The sequence below is a fragment of the Arvicanthis niloticus genome, chromosome 3, assembly GCF_011762505.2.
Source record: "Arvicanthis niloticus isolate mArvNil1 chromosome 3, mArvNil1.pat.X, whole genome shotgun sequence".
Lineage (NCBI taxonomy): Eukaryota > Metazoa > Chordata > Mammalia > Rodentia > Muridae > Arvicanthis > Arvicanthis niloticus.
The window spans coordinates 116,331,272-116,352,553 of record NC_047660.1 but is presented as its reverse complement, the minus strand read 5'-3'; the positions used below and the strand labels follow the sequence as shown (position 1 = coordinate 116,352,553).

The 21,282-nt window shown below is 41.3% G+C and overlaps 1 protein-coding gene across 1 annotated transcript in view; it reads right to left on the bottom strand.

The window, feature by feature from the left end:
* Acadl (acyl-CoA dehydrogenase long chain) overlaps positions 1 to 21,282 on the bottom strand; it is a 35,178-nt gene that overhangs the window by 4,441 nt on the left and 9,455 nt on the right. Inside the window, exons 3-10 of the mRNA XM_034499152.2 lie at positions 20,770 to 20,907; positions 19,547 to 19,711; positions 15,453 to 15,519; positions 12,436 to 12,600; positions 11,759 to 11,860; positions 10,858 to 10,971; positions 3,733 to 3,860; positions 2,402 to 2,488 (exon numbers count right to left, since the gene is read on the bottom strand). Coding sequence (XP_034355043.1) covers positions 2,402 to 2,488; positions 3,733 to 3,860; positions 10,858 to 10,971; positions 11,759 to 11,860; positions 12,436 to 12,600; positions 15,453 to 15,519; positions 19,547 to 19,711; positions 20,770 to 20,907 — 966 coding nt within the window. The remainder of the gene's footprint in view (positions 1 to 2,401; positions 2,489 to 3,732; positions 3,861 to 10,857; positions 10,972 to 11,758; positions 11,861 to 12,435; positions 12,601 to 15,452; positions 15,520 to 19,546; positions 19,712 to 20,769; positions 20,908 to 21,282) is intronic.

Here is a 21,282-nt window from a genome sequence, read left to right as displayed (position 1 = left end):
TTAACTGAGGTAGGAGATGGTACTCCTTAGGCTTGGGTCCTGGACTGCATAGAAAAGGCAGCCATTGGCTGAGTGGCAGCATCCTTCATGCTCTGCTTCTGAACTGCAGGTCCAACCTGCAAGCTCCTGCACCCAGAACATCCGCACTCTGCTGGGCTTTACCCTCCAACTGGTCGTCAAAGAAAACCCATTCTCCCTTCAGTCACTTTAGTCAGGGAATGTTATCACACCAGTACAAAAAAGTAATGCAATGAGAGAGAAAGAGAGAAAGAAAGAGAGAGAGACAGAGACAGAGACAGACAGAGATAGAGGGAGAGAATATGAAGAAATTAAGGAATTAATTTTTAAAAATGGTTTATCTTTTAAAGCCAAACATCATATTTAAAAGTAGGTTGAACTCTCCATTTTCTTTAAAAATAAAATATGAGACACTTATAAAATAAAGTCACTTCTATTTGCATAATATGTTCATTGAAAATTCAGATTTTAGATCTGCTTTGTTTGTAGATCTGCCATATAAATTAAAGTAAAGAAATTTTGCTTTCTCCATATCATTAAGAAAAGCATCATAGTAAGGAGATAGAGACAGAGACAGAGACAGAGACAGAGACAGAGACAGAGACAGAGACAGAGAAAGAGAAAGAGAAAGAAAGGGTTGAGGATTTGGGTGTGTGGGGAGGTGAGGAGGACCTAGGAGTTAGGACAGAGGAAACCATAACCAGAGCATATTGTATGAAAAATTTCAATTTAAAAAAAATTTAATTTAAATTTCAATTTAAAAAAAATCACATAAGATATAATTAAGAAAGAAAGGAGGGGGCTGGAGAGATGGCTCAGTGGTTAAGAGCACTGACTGCTCTTCCAGAGGTCCTGAGTCCAATTCCCAGCAACCACATGGTGGCTCACAACCATCTCTAATGGGATCTGATGCCCTCTTCTGGTGTGTCTGAAGACAGCGACAGTGTACTCACATATATGAAATAAAAAATGTATCTAAAAAAAGAAAAAACAAACAAACAAAAAGAACAGCCTGGTCAATAAAGCAAGTTTTACACCAGTCAGGGCCACACAGTGAGACCGTCTCAAACAAACAAACAAACAAACAAACAAACAAAAAAGAAAGGAAAGAAGAAAGGCAGGAAGAAGAAAGATTGAGCATCATAGGCTGGATATGGTGACACATATTATTACTCCCTGTAGTGAGACAGGTTGGTAGATCTTTGTTAAGTCTGAGGCCAGCCTAGCCAGACAGGGTTACATAGTAAGATCAAAAACTGAAGTGACAGCACTTGCTGGTGAGGATGTAGAGCTGGAGGAACACTCCTCCATTGCTGGTGGCAGGGCAAGCTAGTATAATCACTTTGGAAATCAATTGGGCATTTTCTCAGAAATTTGGGAATAGTTCTACCTAAAGACCCAGCTATATCACTCCTGGGCATATAACAAAAGATGTCCCAATACACCACAAGGACACTTGCTCAACTATGTTCATAACAGCTTTAGTCATAATAGCCAGAAACTGGAAACAACCTAGATGTCCTTGAACTGAAAAATGGATAAAGAAAATGTGGTACATCTACACAATGGAATACTTACTCAACCATTAAATAAAGGCATCATGATATTTGCAGGCAAATAGATGGAACTAGAAAATATTATCCTGAGTATGGTAATACAGACCCAGAAAGACAGGAGCCTAACATAACTGTCCTGTGATGCTTCATCCAGCAGCGGATAGAAACAGATACAAAGGCCCACAGTCAAACACTAGGCAAAGCTCAAAGAGTCATGTGGAAGAGTTGGGGATAGAATTGATCGACCTGGAAGGGTCAAGAACACAAGAAGACCTACAGAATCAAGTAACTTAGGTCCATGGATGCTCACAGAGCCTGAACCACCAACCAAAGAGCATACATGGCTGGACCTAGGCCTACACATTTGTAGCAGGTGTGCAGCCTGGTCTTCATTTGGGTCCCCTAACATTGAATCGGGGTCGGGGATGTCTGTGATTCTGTTGCCTGCCATTGGATCCCCTTCCCCTAGCTGGACTACCTGGTTGGGCCTGAGTGGGAGAGAATGTGGTCAGTCCTACTGCAACCTGATGTCCCAGAGTGGAGTGGTACCTAGAGGTGGGGAGGGGTCTTCCCCTTCTCCTCAGAGAGGAGGAGTTAATCGGGGAAAGGGATTTCTCAGGGTGGGACTGGGAGAAAAGGAAGGAAAGGGAGCTGCAACTGGGATGTTCATCTATCTCAAAAACAAAGAAGAAAAGAAAAGAGAAGGAAAGAGAAGGAAGGGGAGGGGAGGGGAGGGGAGGGGAGGGGAGGGGAGGGGAGGGGAGGGGAGGGGAGGGGAGGGGAGGGGAGGGGAGGGGAGGGAAAGAGTTGAAAAGCACCATACTTACTTTGCAATCGGATACTCCCACATGTATCCCCAGCCTCCATGGAGTTGAACACATTGATAAGCTACAGTGTTTTGTAATTCAGATGCCCTAAATGATCAAAACAATAAAGAGAAAAAAAAAGTCAGTTCGGTTGGTGGAGTACTTACAAGTCCTTAGGTTCAAACCCCTGTCACACAGAACTGAGGTGACAATGCACGCATTTAGCCCAACACTTAGGAGATAGTGGCAGAAGGAGGACACGTTCAAAGCTAGCCTTTGCTAATAGGAGGCCAGCCTTGACACATGAAACCTTGCCTTAAAAAAAAGCTTTCTCACTACTCAACAATTTAAACTATCTTTTAAATTCAGCACCATTATACCCATAAGCCTGGTATGTTTAAGAACAATGTCATTAGCTATACAAAACGTTCTTCCTAAAATACCTTTTCCTGTAAGCCAAAGAATTTTTCATAAATGTAAAATACACCCGCCTCCGTGACCCAAAGTGCAGATTCATGTTCATTTCACATTCCTTCTTAATCTCATCATCTGATTATTATAAAATCATTACACAAAGCACCATTCTGCATATTTCCCTTGTATAGTAATGACTGAACCGAATGTGAGTTAATAAATAACAATGGGAATTTTTCTAGGCTGCTTCTGGGCGAGTGAGATGAGTGGTTTTTCTTCTTCTTTAAGAAAAACCAATCCCATTCTACATCTGACTTGAACCACACTTGCATCTTAAAACACATAAAAACTTTACATGGGTCCTGCACTCTCAAGCTCACCTTTAACCTACTGTGAATCACCCTTAATTCAAATGTAAATCTTTCTAAGCCCAATGGGACTTTAGCCTGACAGTCAATACTTCAGTGTTTCTCTTAGATCTGGAAAACACCTCACATTCTATCCAACACTTGCCAGATAACAGAAAGTCGTCGAGAATTAGAGAATTTAGTCGGACTTACTAAATGGACTGGGACTCGCTGCAAGACTCCCAAGTTTCATCCTTCTGTTTTCTCTAACTCACTTTGCTGCCATTCTTTAGATAATTTAAAATTAAATGTATTACTTGAATGAAGTACTCACTGATCCTACTTCAGGCTCTTAATATTTTACTCTTAATAACAAGTTAAGAGTTACATACCAACTCGAGTAATTTTCAGGATATTATAAACAGATCCAATGAGACTTTCCAAAACTAAATTTTTTTTTTTAATTTTTGTACTGCTATTTTTCACTTACAGACTTCCTTATTTAATGCCTTCAAGGTTGAGTTTAAAGGTTGGCAGAATTCCATAGTAATCTGAACCAACATTGCACTTTAATTATAGTGAGGTGCATACCAATATTTTGCCATGGAAGCGGAGGCAGAATCCAGACGTTTGGTTTCATGCAACTGTAGACAGCTGTCCACAAAAGCTCTGGTGACACATATGTTTGTCTTTAATTCTGCTAGTTTATGCTGCACCGTCTTGAGACGAAGGGGGAAGAAAGAGCATGTTAAAAGTTCAGGTTTCCACTCAACACCTCAAATGCTTACATAATAAGAAAACGTTAAAGCAAAACAGAAGTGAAACTGTGGGGAATTATTCCAATAAAAGAGCACACATGAACTGAAATGAAAAAAAAAACAAAAAACAAAAAACCCTGTATCTTAGCAAATGATATAGAACTAGGTAAATACCTGCCATGGTTTATGCTTAAAGAACGCCATGATTGAATGTGTGAGCACCATCTCGTGGCAGGAGCTGCCACAGCACCCAGTTTTCTCTGGAGGTTAAACAGGCTTTCCTCTGCAGTAATGAAATTAAGGATATGCATTTCCCTACTGTGGCTCTGCCTTAAACTAAAATCACAGAACAGAACAGATGGACAAGATGGATTTATCTAATCCCATACACATCATCAAATATTTATTATGCTAATAAAGTACTAACAATGGCAACAGACTAGGCAGAGATCCAACTCCAGCAACCTATAGCCTCTCTCATCCCTCAGGAAAGTGTCTCATGCAGGCTCCAACTAGCTTGGAGTGGCCTTATTTGTAAGTGTCAATAAGTATGTATTATTAGGTAATAACTATGTCCTCTCCTGCTGCAGTAGACAGCCAATAGTGAGCTTGGACATCATTCTATTTAGACCATTCTCAATTGCTCCTGAGTTCCCTTGTGTCAAGTTCTAGTTCACTGATTCGTGGCTCTCACACCCTGAGCTTTGAGTGTGCATCTGTCTGCTGGCGCCAGCTCTTGAACCCTCCCTTCAGGAAGCAGGCTTGGACTTGAGTAGAGTCTCCAAAAGCACACCGTATTCTAACTGAGGTCTGAGGCCCATCTATAGCCAGCTGCCACTAACTTCCTTAAGAAAATCACAACAGTGACAATTTTGATCATTCTGCTGTGGGGTGCACCAGACATCCATTTTGGCTAACAGCAGGCACACATGTGGAGACTGCACTGTATATACAGCCATGAACACATGCATTTCTGCTGGGTCCAAAGGCAGGCTTGAGTTCTTAAAGGAGGTTGTAGAAATAGTTTCTCAAGGGATGCTAGATCTTCTTTTATACTCGTGGCTAGAGCTTAAAGCATAAAACTGAAGTTTCAGTGTGACTAGTGTGCAGCTGGGCACAATTTTGGTATTTTTCGTTGCTGGAAAATCAAAAAATGGGAATAGATCAGTGGTGGGACAGAGTGAGAGTTCTGTGTCTGATGGAGTAGGAGCTATGAAGGGCATATGCCTCATGGGTGTATTAACTATTGTGTTGATGAAAGCCCAAGTATAGAGCTGGGTGGTAGTGATGCACACTTTCAATCTCAACACTCAGGAGGCAAAGGCAGGCAGACCTCTGTGAGCTCCAGGCCAGCCTAGTCTACAGATCCAGTTCCAAGGCAGCCAAGACTACACAAAGAAACCCTGTAGGGGGGTGGGGTGGGAGCAGTGTCTTGTGGTTTTGCCCCACTCTCTTCTAGAAAGTGTAACTGGCATCTAATGACTTCAGCACCAAGCAACGGTGAGGCTGGTAACACGCAAGTCCTGCTGAACAGCCTGGCCTCTGATTTGGAGCATGCCCGTTGCCCTGTGTGATGTTACATGTGAGGATTTATGCACTATTAGAATATGAAAGGACCAAGATCTCTCTCAGAGGAAAGTTAGTCTATACAAATATTTGGTGCTTCTAGAAGCTCAAGTTAAAAGTTAAAATTCAGACTAGGATGAGCTCACTTAAAATTCCTACTTCAGCACATCCAGTAGATCCAGAGGTCTAAAAATAACAAATACCGTCAAGAGTACATAATTTACTGTCTGGAGATAAAAAGATTAAATATTTATATATTCTTGGCATGAACTGGGGGCTAGAGAACAGAACTGGCATTTGTGCTTCACCACAGACAGCGCCAGGCTTTATGAAACCATCACCCAATACTGGTAGCATGCTTTTCGTGAATGATTGACATGCTCACAGAAGTGTCTCTAATGGTTACTGATATCTGAGAACAGCAAAACCTGCAGTTCAAATTTAGAATTTAGAGAGAAATCTTAGCCATCCACAGTGGCATGAACTGAAATTCCAGCACTTAAGAGGCAGAGGAAGGGAGTCAGGAGTTCAAGGCCAGTCTATACTCTATGAGCCTGTCTCTGTCTCTCTTATACACACACAGAGAGAGAGAGAGAGAGAGAGAGAGAGAGAGAGAGAGAGAGAGAGAGAGAGAGAGAGAGAGAGAGGAGGAATATTTGTAAGTGGCTGAACTTAGACAGACAGACACACATGCGGGGCGGGGGGAGAATCTTTGTAATTGACTAAGTGAATTTACTAAAATCTCTCAACGTTTTGAATGAGGGCCAGGTAGATGCTCAGCAGGTAAAGGCACTTCCTGACAAGCCTGATGACTGGAAGTTCAATCCCTAAGACCCACATGTGGAAGGATAACCAACTCCACAAGTTGTTCTCTGACCTCCACACACTTGCCATGGGTGTGCACATCCAACCCATCCAGAGAGAGGGAGAAGGAGAGGGGAAGGGGGAGGGGAAGGGGGAGGTGGAGGGAGGCAGAGGGAGAGAGGGAGGGAGAGAGGGAGAAAGGGAGGGGGAGGGGTGAAAGGAGAGAGGGAGAGGGGAAGAGAATAAATTAAGATGTAATTTTAAAAATAATTAAGCAAGGAATGACACTTATCTTGGAACTTTAGGACTTGAAGACGCCTCGGAATGGTTAGCAAAACCGTGAATTATTATTAGCATATATTATGATTTATCTACAGAAAAACCCCACCCTCCATCTACTCTATCTAATCTTACTGTTAATTAATATCCTATTCAAGGTCTTAGGAACTACACAGTTTCTGCTTGAAGACATTGAAGAAAAGGACATTTTTGTCCTTCTCCTATTTCTTTCTGAAATAGTTTGTGTCTTTAAAATCAACAGTACGCACCACATGGAAAATGGCTGAGCGCTCCAGGTAGAAAAGAACAACACTCCATTTCCACTTCATGGCCCACAGGTGAAGAGTGGCCACAGACAAAGAAACAGACGTTCCACTATAAACACTGGTATGAGTAAAATGCAGGCTCTAGCCAGGTGCAGTAGTACAAGTCTTTGATGCCAGCACTTGGGAAGCAGATGCAGTTGGATCTCTCAGAGTTCCAGGACAGCCAGTGTACAAAGCAAATTCCAGGTCTGCCAGGACTACAGTGAGACAGTGAGACTCTGTCTCAAAGACAAGACAGCAATACAGATATAGATTCTGTGGCTGGAGAGATAGCTCTGCAGTTAAGCACGCTGACTGTTCTTCAAAGGGTCCAAGTTCAATTCCCAGCACCCACATGGTGGCTCACAAACATCTATAACTCCAGTTCCAGGGGATCTGATGCCCTCTTCTGCCTTCCATGGGCACCAGACACAGGACATACATGCAGACAAATATCCATACATATAAAATAAAGTTTTTTAAAGACTGTAAGTTCTAGACATAGAACATCTTTGTAATTTTGGTTAGGTTCCTTAACCTCTCTGCCTTAACTACTTTATCTATAAAGATAATTGTAATAACTATTACATACAGCTATAAAAATAAAACTGCATTAAATACTGTCTGAGACATGGGAAGCACTTAGTAAGTGATACTTATTACATTATTATTATTATTATTATTATTATTATTATTATTATTATCTGAGTTATACTATTTTATCAGCTATTTCAGGGTAACATGAGCTATGGTATCACCATGGTGTATGCATACAAATCCTGCTTCATTATTATAGCAATACCTCTAGTCTAAAAAGTAAAGGAGTTTTATATCCAAGTGGGCAAAAAAAAAAGCCAAAATGATGGAGTCAAGAATTATAAAACAAAAGGAAATATATATATGTTAGAGTGGCACGTAGCCAAGGATAATGTGGTATGTACAGGCCATCTATTTCGGATGAATAGTTAGACCCAGGGTGTGGCCAGCTCTAGAATACAAGGTATAGCTCTAGAATAAAAAAGTATTAGTCAGCTGTCTTCTCTGTGTGCATTTCTAACTTGAATAATAAAAATATTATTCAAACTTGTTAAAGAAAATTGAAAGAAATCTGAATATATGCTTACTAGGAAAACGATACTGCATTGCATAGAAATATGAACCTGTGTTGGGGGATTGTTTGGGGAACTATGTATTCAGTGCTAATTTCTGTGCCAGACATTTCTATGTCCCAGAAAGAGACAGGTGAAGAGAGCGCAAAGAGGGACCACAAGAAAGTGTGGAGAAGCCATGTGGAGAGACCAAAAGGATGCACATGCAGTCACAATGAGAGAGCATCCATAAGGACACACACAGACCAGAGAGAGCCAGGGTAAGACTCAGATACAGGTAAAGGACCACCTGGCTGGATGGTAGCAGCCCAATCAGGTTAGAATAACTCAGAACATGTCCGGCTTAGGCATGAACAGAACATGAATCAGAACAGCCTGTTAATAAAAATACCAGTTCTTGGGGCTGTAGAGATAGTTTGGCACTTAAGAGCACTGACTGCTCTTCCAGAGTTCCTGAGTTCAATTTCAAGATGCTGGCTCACAACCATCTCTAATGGAATGTGATGCCTTCTTCTGGTGTATCTGAAGACAGCAACAGTATAATCACATACATAAAATAAATAGATAAATCTTAATAAGTAAAACTACCAGTTCTCTGTGTCTTTATTTGAGAACTAAAACGGTTTGGGGCAGAGCATAGCAATGCCCTACAGTTACATGGGAGCAAAAAGGGCTAAGGAAAACTCTTCTAAATAATTAGTTACATACAAAGCTCTGAACCTGGAGGGAGCTGGTAAGAGGGCTCAGTGAGGAGCTGCTACGTAAGCAAGAGGACCTGAGTTAAGATTCCCAGCACCCACATAACAGCCAGGTGTGGTAGGATACTCTTGTAACACAGAGACAGGTGGACTGCGGGGGTTGACTGGCCAGCCTGACTAGAGAAAACAGTACCAGATTCAGTCAGAGACCCGGTCTCAAAAAATGAGGTAGAGAGGAATGGAAGAAAATACTCAAAGTCAGCCTCTGGCCTCCATACATGTGTTCACAAGTGTGCCCATCCGCACACATTCCTCATATACTACATATAGCACACTTCAAATGCATACTCACACATATGTACGTTATACACACACGCCCTACCTACACCTTCCTAATGCTGAGACACTTTCATGTATTTCCTCATGTTGTGGTGACCCCGCCCCCAACCATATAATTATTTTGCTTCTATTTCCTAACTGTAATTTTGGATAGCTATGAATAATAATGTAAATAAATGACATGCAGGATATCTGATATGCAAAAGCCCCCAAAGGGGTCGAGGTCCACAGGTTGAGAACCACTGACTAGAGTATTAATTACTGCCACCTACTGAAAATCTACTGAGTTACTTTTGCTTGGTAGGAAGGTAACAGATGACACATGCATTGAAAAACAGGCATACAATTACTTTTCTTTTTGGTGAGAAAGTGAACTGAGGTGAACCATTTCAAGTAATAGGCCATCAAACAATGTCACCGTTGTGTGAACCACAGTACGCTCACATAACCTAAATGGTACAGGTCAAATGCTCGGCAAAGCATCCTGATGAACAAGAAACATGGTGAGCATACGACGTCTGAGGATTCTGCAACACAATATAGTAGTTTGATGTAACTGTCCTTTAATGGCAGAATATAGCCATGGCAATGAGTGCAGCAGAGTACAAAAGTAATAAACGTATCATCAGGTATTATATGCTACCTCATGTACGCACTATGTGCCTGCATGACCGACCGCTTGTACCAGCAGCTCCACCATCATGCACTGAGCCTCTACATGATGAGTGTCCCATCACCATGTCATATATGCAGTCCGTCACTGATGACTACATTGTTATACAGCAGATGACTACATTGTAACTTATATGCATTTATTTCTCGTGTGTGTATATGTGTGCATACACGTGTGTGTGTATGTGTGTGTGTGTGTGTACATATGACATATGTATGTGTGTGGATACAAACATACCATAGTGCCTGAGTTGAGGTCATAATTTTCAAGAGTTGGTTCTGTCCTGCTACCATGTGGGTTCTGGGATTCAAACTCAGGTTATCAGGCTTGATGGCAAATACTTTTACCCACTGAGCCATCTCACCAGCCCCATGACTGCCTTTTAAAAGAAACCCTTTCCTTATATGAAACAATTGTTAAATGTCTACTTACATGCTCTGTGAATCATTCAGGCAGTCTGGGTAGCATATTTGTAAACACTTATTATTTGTGTGTGCATGCACGTATGTTTGTGTCTGCACATGCCTATGGAGGCAATATTCTAAGGTACTTCATATGATCCTCACAGAAATCAAACAAGGTAGGTACTAATATTCATAAATAGAAAAAAAATTTCTACGTGTGAATAAACACAAGTCCTACAGACTTTAAGAATTTCTAATGTTAAGACTTAGCAGTTTTGCATATCAAACAAATTTTTAAGATTTACAAACGGGAACTATTTCTTGCAGAACACGATTTGCCTAGACTATGTGGGTTTCAGGAGCTATGTTAGGACAGAAGCTGCACTTAAAAATAATGCTACAAGGCTGTTTCTGCAACATTCCCACCGTGTTCCACTCTACCTTTCCCTTACACGGTGACTGAGTGGAAACTCGGAGTCCAAACCTGGGCGACAGGCTCTCCTACTGAAGTCTTCCCGGATGGTTTTTTGTGACGAGCCTCTCTGGACCTGCCTTCTCACAGATCTTCCTTTTCTATGTTGCCTCAAGCCTTCCAGTGTCCTCGGGACTCCGCCCCGGCCCCGCTTATCTTAGCATTTCCACTCTCCGTTTCCTTTCTGCATCTCATCCACTTTTATGTTTCTAACAGCCCTTGCATCAAAATTACACTTAATTATCATCTTGCCCTGACCCAACTGAGATGACTAGCTTGACAAGCACCCTGCTGTAAGGGCAAACGTACCTGGATGTGTGCGACTGTTTTCCCAAAGGCTTTTCTTTGCCTCACGTAGTTCCTGGTTTCTTCAAACATGAACTCACAGGCAGAAATTGCCAAATCAGCAATTAAGAGCCTTTCCTAGAACCCCAAAATTAAATAGTAAGCATTACTACGTGAACCATTTTCATACCACTTCAGGACGTCCTATAAACAATCTTTATAACAAACTTCTAAAGGTTAACAGTTCAAATTTTACTGACTGGTGTAAAATAGCACGAGTCTCTGGATTTGAGCATGCTGGTGATTTCTGAATCCTACTTAACCACTGGAGCCACTAGCTTTTTTCAATTTCATGTTTAGCTTAGGCCATAGGTGCTGCCAGGAGAAAGGCAAACACATACTTATAGCAATATGTATTCATAAATGATGAGGCAATTCTGGTCCCAAAGTATCCATTTGAAGACTGCAATGTGAAGAACCTTTCTGTTAACACCTTCTCCCCTTTGGCTCACAGTTATTTACAACCTGCCAAATGTTCTTGGTGCTATTTCTTTACAAATTGCTAAAAGTCCTTCACTTAAGCCGGAGTCATTCTGAGGAACCACTGAAACCGAACACCTATTGCTTGGTTGGGTTCTGCTGAGTTCAGTTATCTACTTATCTGGCCTGTAACAGCAATACTTCTTTATGTGCAACTTTTTTTTTTTTTTCTTTTTTTTTTTTTTGGTTTTTCGAGACAGGGTTTCTCTGTTAGCCTTGGCTGTTATGTGCAACTTTAAATTATACTTAGATGATCCTTGTAGCGCAAGCTTGACATTCGTGGATTTATTTATATGGCTCTGCGGTCTATTTCTGCTCAGTGTCCAACCAGAAGTAGCTAACTGGAAGTAGCTAACCAGAAACGGCATCCTGAGGCATTTAATACCTGTGGGAGCTCTTGCATGAGGTAGTAGAAGCCTTTATTCTCTTCCCCAAGTAGGGCACTAGCTGGTAATCGGACATCTTCAAAGAATAGCTCTGCCGTGTCCTAAGAAACATGAATCAAGCAGAGAATGAGCGCGCTCATTTCCCAGTAGCCCAGTAACGTTTATAATTTCCAAAGAAGACGAACCAAAGGACAAACTGGAGTGGACTTGGGACTGAACGTTAAGTAATAAGCCAGGGAGTTTTATCTAAATCCATCTCTCCACAATGGTGGGTTTCTTGGTGCAATAAAGTCATTCAGGCTTTGACACTGTCTGGATCTCTAGGTCCTGGGAAGTTAGAATTTCTAACACACGTTAAGCAAAACATGTTCTCCGGTAATATATAACCAAAATACTGCTATTACTTCACAACCTTCTAAATTTTACAAACACGTGGTTTATTACAATACAGCTGACTTTCCCATTTCTAAAGCAGATATTCAAAACACCCTGATTCCTTCACATTGCTGAGTATGATGGAGACAGCGGCATGACTAGAAAGGAGTCTCCCTTGCCATTGTGGAAAACATACCCTGCACTCACCTCAGGAAGACACCACGAGTAACTCTGAATATCTACTTTCTGACTGAGAGTAAACACAGTAAGTTACCAGAGTGTGATTCAACCCATGGCTTACCTGGGCTTTCATTCCCATCTTATGTAGCTTCCGGCCCTTGATAAATCCCTTCATCCCACTTTCCACCAAAAAGAGGCTGATGCCATGGGCAGGCGATCGAGCTTCACGATTGGTGACAGCCACGACAATCACCAGGTCACTTAACCAGCCATTAGTGATGAATACCTGCAGAAACATCCAGACGCACTGTGAGACTCTGCAATACTCAGGTCTGTGTGCAAGCTCACACGCAGGGAGCACACACAAGACTGTGGGACTCTGCAATACTCAGGTCTGTGTGCAAGCTCACATGCAGGGAGCACACACAAGACTGTGAGACTCTGCAATGCTCAGCGTAGCCTCTGCACAGTCTCAGTTAAAGAGCAGGGGGGCCTCCAATGCTTCAATACTGAAGTGTCTACAGTTTCTTCACTACTCATGAGACAAATAGCAACAGGAAACTTAGATTATGTCTTTAAAATAAAGCCACATTGCCCATTCATTTGGTAAGCTGACCTTTAATGGGGAGTGGAAAGGGGTATTTGCTTTAATTGGCACTATACTCTTAGACTGGTCGGATTTTGAAAAGGCTGTTTTTGCTTTTCATTTTGTTATACAGGTTGTCTACTTTCACAACTGCCTAAGTCAGGAAAGCATGACGATTAGCATGACGGTTAGGGGTGCATATGTGGAGGGGGTGCTGTCAGGCACAGTGACAAGCTAAACAGGAAATATGAGCTGATGAGCCAAAGCAGTTCAGAACTGACACCTCATTCTGCACTTTGCCTGGGGCCATCTTAACTGTCAGGGCTTAGTCACCCTCAAGTCATCCTCAAGTCACCCCGAGACTCCAGTGCTGCCTCTTCTCAATTCTTATGAGACAGCATCTCATTGAGCAGATGGCCTAAACCTATTCTGTAGCCCAGGCTAGCCTAGAGTTTAAAATCCTTCCGATTAAGCCTCCAGAGTACAGAGGTATACCTCCACGCCCAGCTAGGCCGCACTGCCTGATAGAATCTGGACCTACTGGATTCCACAGAGTGACTCACGAGCAGAGCATGTCTACCCCACCCCACACTCCTGCCCAACAATGAATGTCAAAGTATCCTCTACGTCAACAAATGCTTTGATAAACTATGCTGCCATCTGCTGCCCAGTCAGCTTGGTCCACTTTTACCATTTGGGTCTGCTTACTTCCTTTTCTACTATTGCCACTAACTCTCCTCCCAGCCATCCTCAGGGCCTACACAAGGATCTAAGACAGCTCTCACTGCAACTCCCTGACTCATCAGTTTCTCAAAGGGGCTGCTCTAAAGGCAGTAGGATCCCTCCAAGTCCACACTCCAACATCTTTGAACAGCTAGCTTCCAGATCCATTCTAAACCCTTAGAGCAGGCATCTAAAACTCCTCACAAACAGATGGTAACCCACACCTCCTGGCTTCTCCTTCTCACTTTGCCTCCGTCTCCTGCCTTTGGGTCAGCACTTGTCTCATACATTCCAATGCCTTCCAGACCCGTGTGTCTTTGAAAATCGTATTTCCTCCCCCAGTGGAGGCCCCTTCTAACTCTAACAACGCAAATCCTATGTATCTTGGACTAAGCTCGAGTATCACGTCATCTTGAATTTTTCCCAATCTTCCACACGGAGTTAAGAACTCCTAATGTACCGTAGACGAGCTGCTTGGTTTATACAACATCAAAACCAGGGCTTGCACAGACTAGGCACACAGGGTACCACTGAGTCCGCCTATCACAACACTTAGGTTGCTTCCTAAAGTTGAATTGATCTCAGTGATTCAAGACAGTCTATAAAAGGACATTTTCCAGGATACAAGATATACTGTCTTCAATTCTTGAGAGATTAACAATGCCCAGTGGCATATCAAAGAATGAGAAATTCTTCACATTCTTTCAATTTTCTTTGATTCCACAGCTATATAGGAATTACTGATGTCAGAGAACAAACTGTTACTAGACACTGACAAAGTTTGAAAATCAGATTTTCAAGAACCTTTATAAAGATGGAAGCATTAGCTTAAAGAAAATGGAAAATTTTTTTAAAAACTGAACAAAGTAAACATGACGTGGTTGTATATCCTTGTAATGCCAACACTTAGATAACATGAGTTCAAAGCTATCCTGGCCTGTACAGCAAGACCCTGTCTCAAACAAAGAAACAGGCCAAATAATAACAACAAACCAAGAAAACTCATCCACAAACAGTCCTTGTATTACAAAAGAACATCTCTCCTTAACATTTATTTGGTCAACTGTAACATTTCTCCTCAGGGAAATGTTTGCTCTTGAGCCACCTGCACCTGTCTGAGGAGCTATCAGTAAGCTGATTCTCAGAAGAACTGGAGGGTTCTTGAATCCTATCATCCACACTTTTATCTCTTAAGATAAAACATTCTGAAACTTTCCGATGTTTGTTTGAAATTTTTTTCTCCCAATCTTTCTTTTTTTTCCTTTTATTGTATGTATATGGGTCATTTTGCCTGTAGGTCTCTGTGCACATGCATGCAGTACCCATGGAAGCCACAAGAGGGCATAAAGTACCCTCCTCTATCACTCTCCACCTTGTTCCTTTAAGGCAGGGTCTCTCCTTAAGCCTGGGGCTTGCATTTTTTACCTAGGCTAGTAGCCAGCAGTCTTCACTGCTCCTCCTTGTCTTGGTGCCCTTCAGTGCTGAGGTTAAAGGTATGCAAGGAACAACACCTTCTTCTGTGAATGATATAATCCAAGTTCCAGTCTTCATGCTTGCAAGGCAATCTTTCATCGGCGTAAAGCACTTTTATTTGTCTGTCAAGAGTCGTTTGGAAGCTAAAAGCACCTTTGCAGTATTTGTGGAAGGCCAAGCAACATGAAACATAGGAGGGTAGCTACAGATTCTGCCATATAAAATCTGTAAATGACTTAGTATCCTGAGACCTCTAAAACAATCCTGTATTACTTTCCTGGATTGATCATATCATCAAATATGTAATTGTTGATGAAGTCTAAGATACTGGTACCCATGCCTGCTTTTTTACACACCTTGCTTCCATTGAGAATCCAATCACTCCCAGATCTTTTGGCATTTGTTCTTACTCCTTGTAAGTCACTATAATGGGAAACAAAGGTCAATCAATGGGTAAAACAAAAATCAAATTATGCAAAAGGTATTATGTAAGGTCACATGTATTAAAAATCCTAATATTAGAAATATTCACAAAGTTACACTAAAAATACATCTAATATGTTTTAAATTTCATGAAAGCCAAACTGTATTTAAGAACTCCAACGATGATGATATTTCAAGGCTTGCCATCTCCCTACAATTATGAACCACCATGTACTTAAATGCCTTTACTCATGTTGGTTCCCAGCACTATCTTTTCATCAGAAATGTAGGAATTTTAAAAACGGGCTGAAGAGATAGCTCATTAGTTAAGAACCCTGGCTGCTCTTCCAAAGGACGGAGATTCAGCTCCCCAGAACACATCTGGTGGCTCACAGCCATCATAAGCTCAGTCCCAATGTCCTCTTCTTACCTCCATGGACACCTGTCATACACATGGTACATATGCATACATGTAGGCAAAACAGTCATGCACATATATCTAAAACCTAAACGTTTTTCAATTGCCATCTTCCTAACAAAACAACTCTAGAGTGTATGTTTCTAGATATTTCTATTTAAAATATGAAAAGGGGCAGGAGAGACAGCTCATTGGTGAAGAACACTTCCTGTTCTTCCAAAGGACCCAAATTTGGTTTCCAGAATTATCATCAGGTGGCTCAAAACCACCCTAAGTCCAGCTTTCAGGGGACACAATACCTTTTTCTAACCTTGTGGGAACCTAAATTCATACATACATACCTACCTACATATACATTACACATATTAAAATATAATAAAAATAAATAAATAGATATATTTTTTATAAAACAGTATTCATAGGAAAAAACTATTCATCTACTTTTGGTCTTTTGAGACAGGATTTGATATGTAGCTTGGGCTGTCCTAGAACTCACTACACAGCCCAGTCTGACCTCAAACTAAAGATTCTCCTGCCTCAGTTTCACAAGCACTGGGATTTCAAGTGTGTTCAATGAGGCCTGGTCTTTACAACAATTTATCTCCTGAATAAGCATTCTTAAAATATATTCTTCCAATGTTTTTCAATGGACATAAACATACATATTAATATATGTATTCTTTATAAAATTAGAACCATACATGATTTTGATCTTATTATCTAGTATTTTTCTGTAAGATAATTAATTTGGTTTTGAAACTGGGTCTCTCTATTATTATGTAGCTCTGACTGTCCTGGAACTTGCTTATAAACCAGGCTGGTCTTGAACCCACAGAGATTTGCCTGCCTCTGGTTTAAAGGTGTACATCACATCCAGCTCTGTAAGATAATCTTTATTTATATAAGGGTTGTTTTCTTAATTATTTAGTGTAATGTATGTTTGTGTGTGCATGCACATTGGTAAAAGCATGCCACAGCATGTGTGTGGAGGTCAGGGGCCAATTTATAGGAATTATGTGGAGTTTTCTTCCACCACGTGTGTCCTTGGAGATCAAACATAGGTTTCCAGGCTTGGTGGCAGGCATCTTTACACATGAGACATCTCAGCAGTCCAAGCATTAGTTTTAAATTTTCATTAATACTATACAATGAATCACATAGTATATAATTAATTCACTGTAGGTGACACTTGTATTTTCATACTCTGTGGCCCTTAAAAAAACATTTTCTATATTAGGCTAAATAATACTCCCCAGCAGCCCAGAGATAGCAGGTCCTAATCCCTGATACTTACGTTATATTACATGAATAAGGGATCTGGCAGAGGTGACTGACTTCAGGGTTTTGAGACAGAAAGATTATCATGGATTATCTGGATGAGCTCTAAATATTACAGATACCCTTAGGAGAGGGACAGAGAAAGAAAAAGGAAAAGGTAACATAACCCTAGATAACAAGCTATCGAATGCTAGGAGCCACCAGAAGAGGGAGACCAGGAATGAGCTCATCCTTTACCTTCTGAAGGATATATGGCCCAGCCAATACTCTGATTGGGTCCAAAGATTCCAATTGTGGATTTCCAGCCCTCAGCAATGTGAGAGAAACTCACTTAAAGGCTGATTAGTGCTAAATTGTGTCTATGTTATCATCATCATTGTTGGCATCAGTTCCTAAAATATGTACATGGGTTGTTAAAAGAGCTGTTCTGGAGACTGGAGAGATGGCTCAGAGGTGAAGAGCACCTGATCCTCTTGTAGAGGACCTGGATTCAGTTCTCCGAATCCACAGCTGGCATTCACAATAGCAACTCCAGCCCCAGGGAATCCAACACCCTCTTCTGGCTTCCATGTGCAACACACACACACACACACACACACACACAAACACAGAGAGAGACAGAGAGAGACAGAGAGAGAGAGAGAGAGACAGAGACAGAGAGACAGAGACAGAGACACAGAGACAAAGAAGACAGACAGACAGACACATAAAACAAACAACAACAAAACCTAGTTGTTCCATGCAGGGACATAACCAGGTGATAAAGATAATGACATAAATTAATGGTTTGTCCTTAAAACTTTTCATGGTACACATGAAACACTGAAAATGGTTTAACTATATCAAACCAGTAACAAGAGCATATGCCCTCATAATATCCCTGAGTATTACCTCAGTTTCCCTGATCCTGACATTGAGACTGGAGATTTTCACAATACACACACACACACACACACACACACACACACACACACACACACACATGCATATGCACACATGGTGTCAGAACATCTCAAATACAATGTAGTCAACAGTGTGCTGTATGTTCTTCTTTTCAAAGACCTCTTTACTCATTTCCTTTCCTTCTTCTAACCCAAGGCCTATAATTCACTCTTATATGAACTTTTATCACCAAATAAGAATTAATGTGAGAGATCAATGTGAGAACTTACAAATCCCACAGCATCATGTAAATATACACGCACAAACACAAAAAAAGTTACCAGTGAACATAGAAGGGAAAGGGCTGGTGGGATGGAAAAGTTTCCATCGACTGCAAGCCTTTCAGTAAAGTTATCATCATCTTTATTGTTTGTGAGCACGTGTGCACATACACACACCGAGTGCACACACCACACACACCGAGCACACCATGTTGGGCCCATTTCCTCCTTCCATCTTCATGCACACAGCATTCAGGTTGCCAGGCCCACAATATAAGCAAGCCCCCTGACCTGCTGAGTCGCCTCACTGGCCCAGCAATGGCAACCTCTCTGTGGAGGCCAAACCTATGTTAAGAATGTACCGGGCAACCCAGCTCTGAGACAAGGCAAAACAAACTGTGTCCCATCTTTTCTGTTCTTTCCCTCTCATAAGTATGTCCTAGTTTCTCGACATTTTGACATTCTCCTCCATTCAAAATGTCTCTGTTTTTATACACTTTCTTCCTTTTAAAATGCATAGCCTTCACCACCTGTGTCCAGGGTTCCAGATAAGCATGTTTAACACCCCACTCCACGAATCCCACTTAAAAGAAAATGCATCATGCTAAAGACTCACCTCATACCTACCACTGTGTTTCTGTGACACTATGTGGATATCTTGAACCCAGCATACATTACAACTGCCTTGCCATTATTTGTGTACAAAACACCTTGTTTTCCAACTGGAGTTTCACACTGTGAATTATGCAGTGTTCCCTTTTGTCTCGTATACAGCTCAGAATCTTACCTGTCACGTAGAACCCACAGGGACTTAGGGAACTTGTTAAGGACCCCTATTCCCAGCTAACAAAACCTACACATCATTGCATTCAACCTACAGAATCTTCCCACATAGTTCACATTTTAATTTCCAGATTATTGACAAAATCCAGGCCAATGAAACTGCTATGTCAAATAGTACCTATACTATGTTTTCTAGGAAATAAAGACAACAAACGTGTACACTTTCGGTACAGATGCAATTATTTTTCCAAATATTTTGAATCAAAGATTGTGTAAATTCATGGATGCAGAGCCCACATTTACAGAGCTGTGCAGTGTACCTGGCAAATGTTTGCTGTTAGGACACAGCTTCTAAGGATGCAGAATCAGTTAACCGTGGACTCACCTCCCGGCTCCAGGCTCTGTCATGGCTATGGCACCGATGCACTTGCCCGCTGTCATCTGGGGGATGAACTGCTCGATCTGCTCTTTTGTGCCGTAATTTGCAATATAGGGCATGACAATGTCTGAGTGGAGGCTGAAGCCGGGGCCTGTGCAGTTTGAGTATGCTCTTAGAACAAAAGAGGAGGAAAACGGAACCATGAAATCGGTAGGATTCAGTCCTACTACTTACAATTTGTTTCTAAAATTACGTCCTTAAATAGAGGTAAAATATCCCAAATCATTTATGTTGCATAACTTACATATTCCTCCCCCTACTGTGGTACATTTAAATTGCATCACAATTTAGGGGGTTAAGGTCAGCAATGATATTCCTCTTTTCCATAATAAGCCATCTTCTTACAGTAAATTCCCCTGAATGACACACAGGTAGGGGACATATTCAATCACCTTTCACATACATTGAAATCCCAGAAATATTCATTTTTCTTAATGTAAAAAAAAAAATGTGAATGAATGTGTTACCTTCACAACCATCTTGTCCTTACTGGGGACCAGGATTGGTCATCTTCACAAATTTTACAGATATGCAAAGTGATAATTCCAGGTCAACATAATTTACAATCCTCTGGTAGTGAGGAAGAGGCTTTTTTATTAAATAAAAATCTAAGTGAATTTCCCTTTTGATGAACTGGTGCTACAAAAATCTTCTGCCATTTTAGCTGAGATATTTATATATTTTTATAATGTAAATTTTGGCATATTTCAATGAAATATTTTTCCAATCTGCTATGATCTTTAAAAGGAGGGAGGGGATAAACTCACTGGAAATGAAGAATGAAGTTATCTTTTTGACTCTTTTTTGTTTGTTTGTTTGATTTTAAGGCAACTTCCTGCTATGTAGTTCTGGCTGGCCTAGAACTGACTATGTAAACCTAAGCTAGCCTTGAACTCTTGGGACTCCCACCCCCCTCCACCCCCCACCCCCTCTGACTCCTGCATGCCAGGCTGCACCTGACCGGTCAACAGCATCTATTTCTACAACATAAAAGGATCTGAAGAACATGGATCATCTTCCCACATCCCAAACTTAGTACACACATGGTGTCACCCCAGATTTTACACTGAATTTTCAGTCTTCCAGGAACTTTAGCAAGTATTTCCATTATTACTTCAGAAAGGACAACTCACAAAACAAGACTCCACTCTAAACGTCTCCATACTTACTGCTCTTCCCAAGTAATTGCTGTTGAGAGCAAGTCCCCACCAATGCCGCCATGTTTCTCTGCGATGTTGATGCCAAGCAGGCCCTGTTTGCCAGCTTTCTCCCAGACCTCTCTACTCACTTCTCCAGCTTTCTCCCATCTGCAGATAACAAACTTAAAGTCAGACAAACTTCTTTAAAAATATGTAAATGGCCTCACTAGGGACTAGAGACTTGTGCAGGAACATGTCCTTAAGTTAAGGTAACTGAGGACACTGGCCACAGGCTTTTCCAGGTGTATCTGACTCTTGTGTTACTTCTTCTTTTTTCCTTATCTTTGCCATTTTTTTGTCCCCTCCTGCTCCTTAGACCTAGGTGATGCTCTAGAGTACAAGTGTAGTTGTGCCACATAGTCATGAAAATATCCTTAATAAGACTTCCAAAGATTTTTTCACATAGCTTCTTAAAATGCTATATTTAAACCAGTATGGTGGCTCACATCCTTGATACCAGCACTGGGAGGCAGAGAGGCAGAG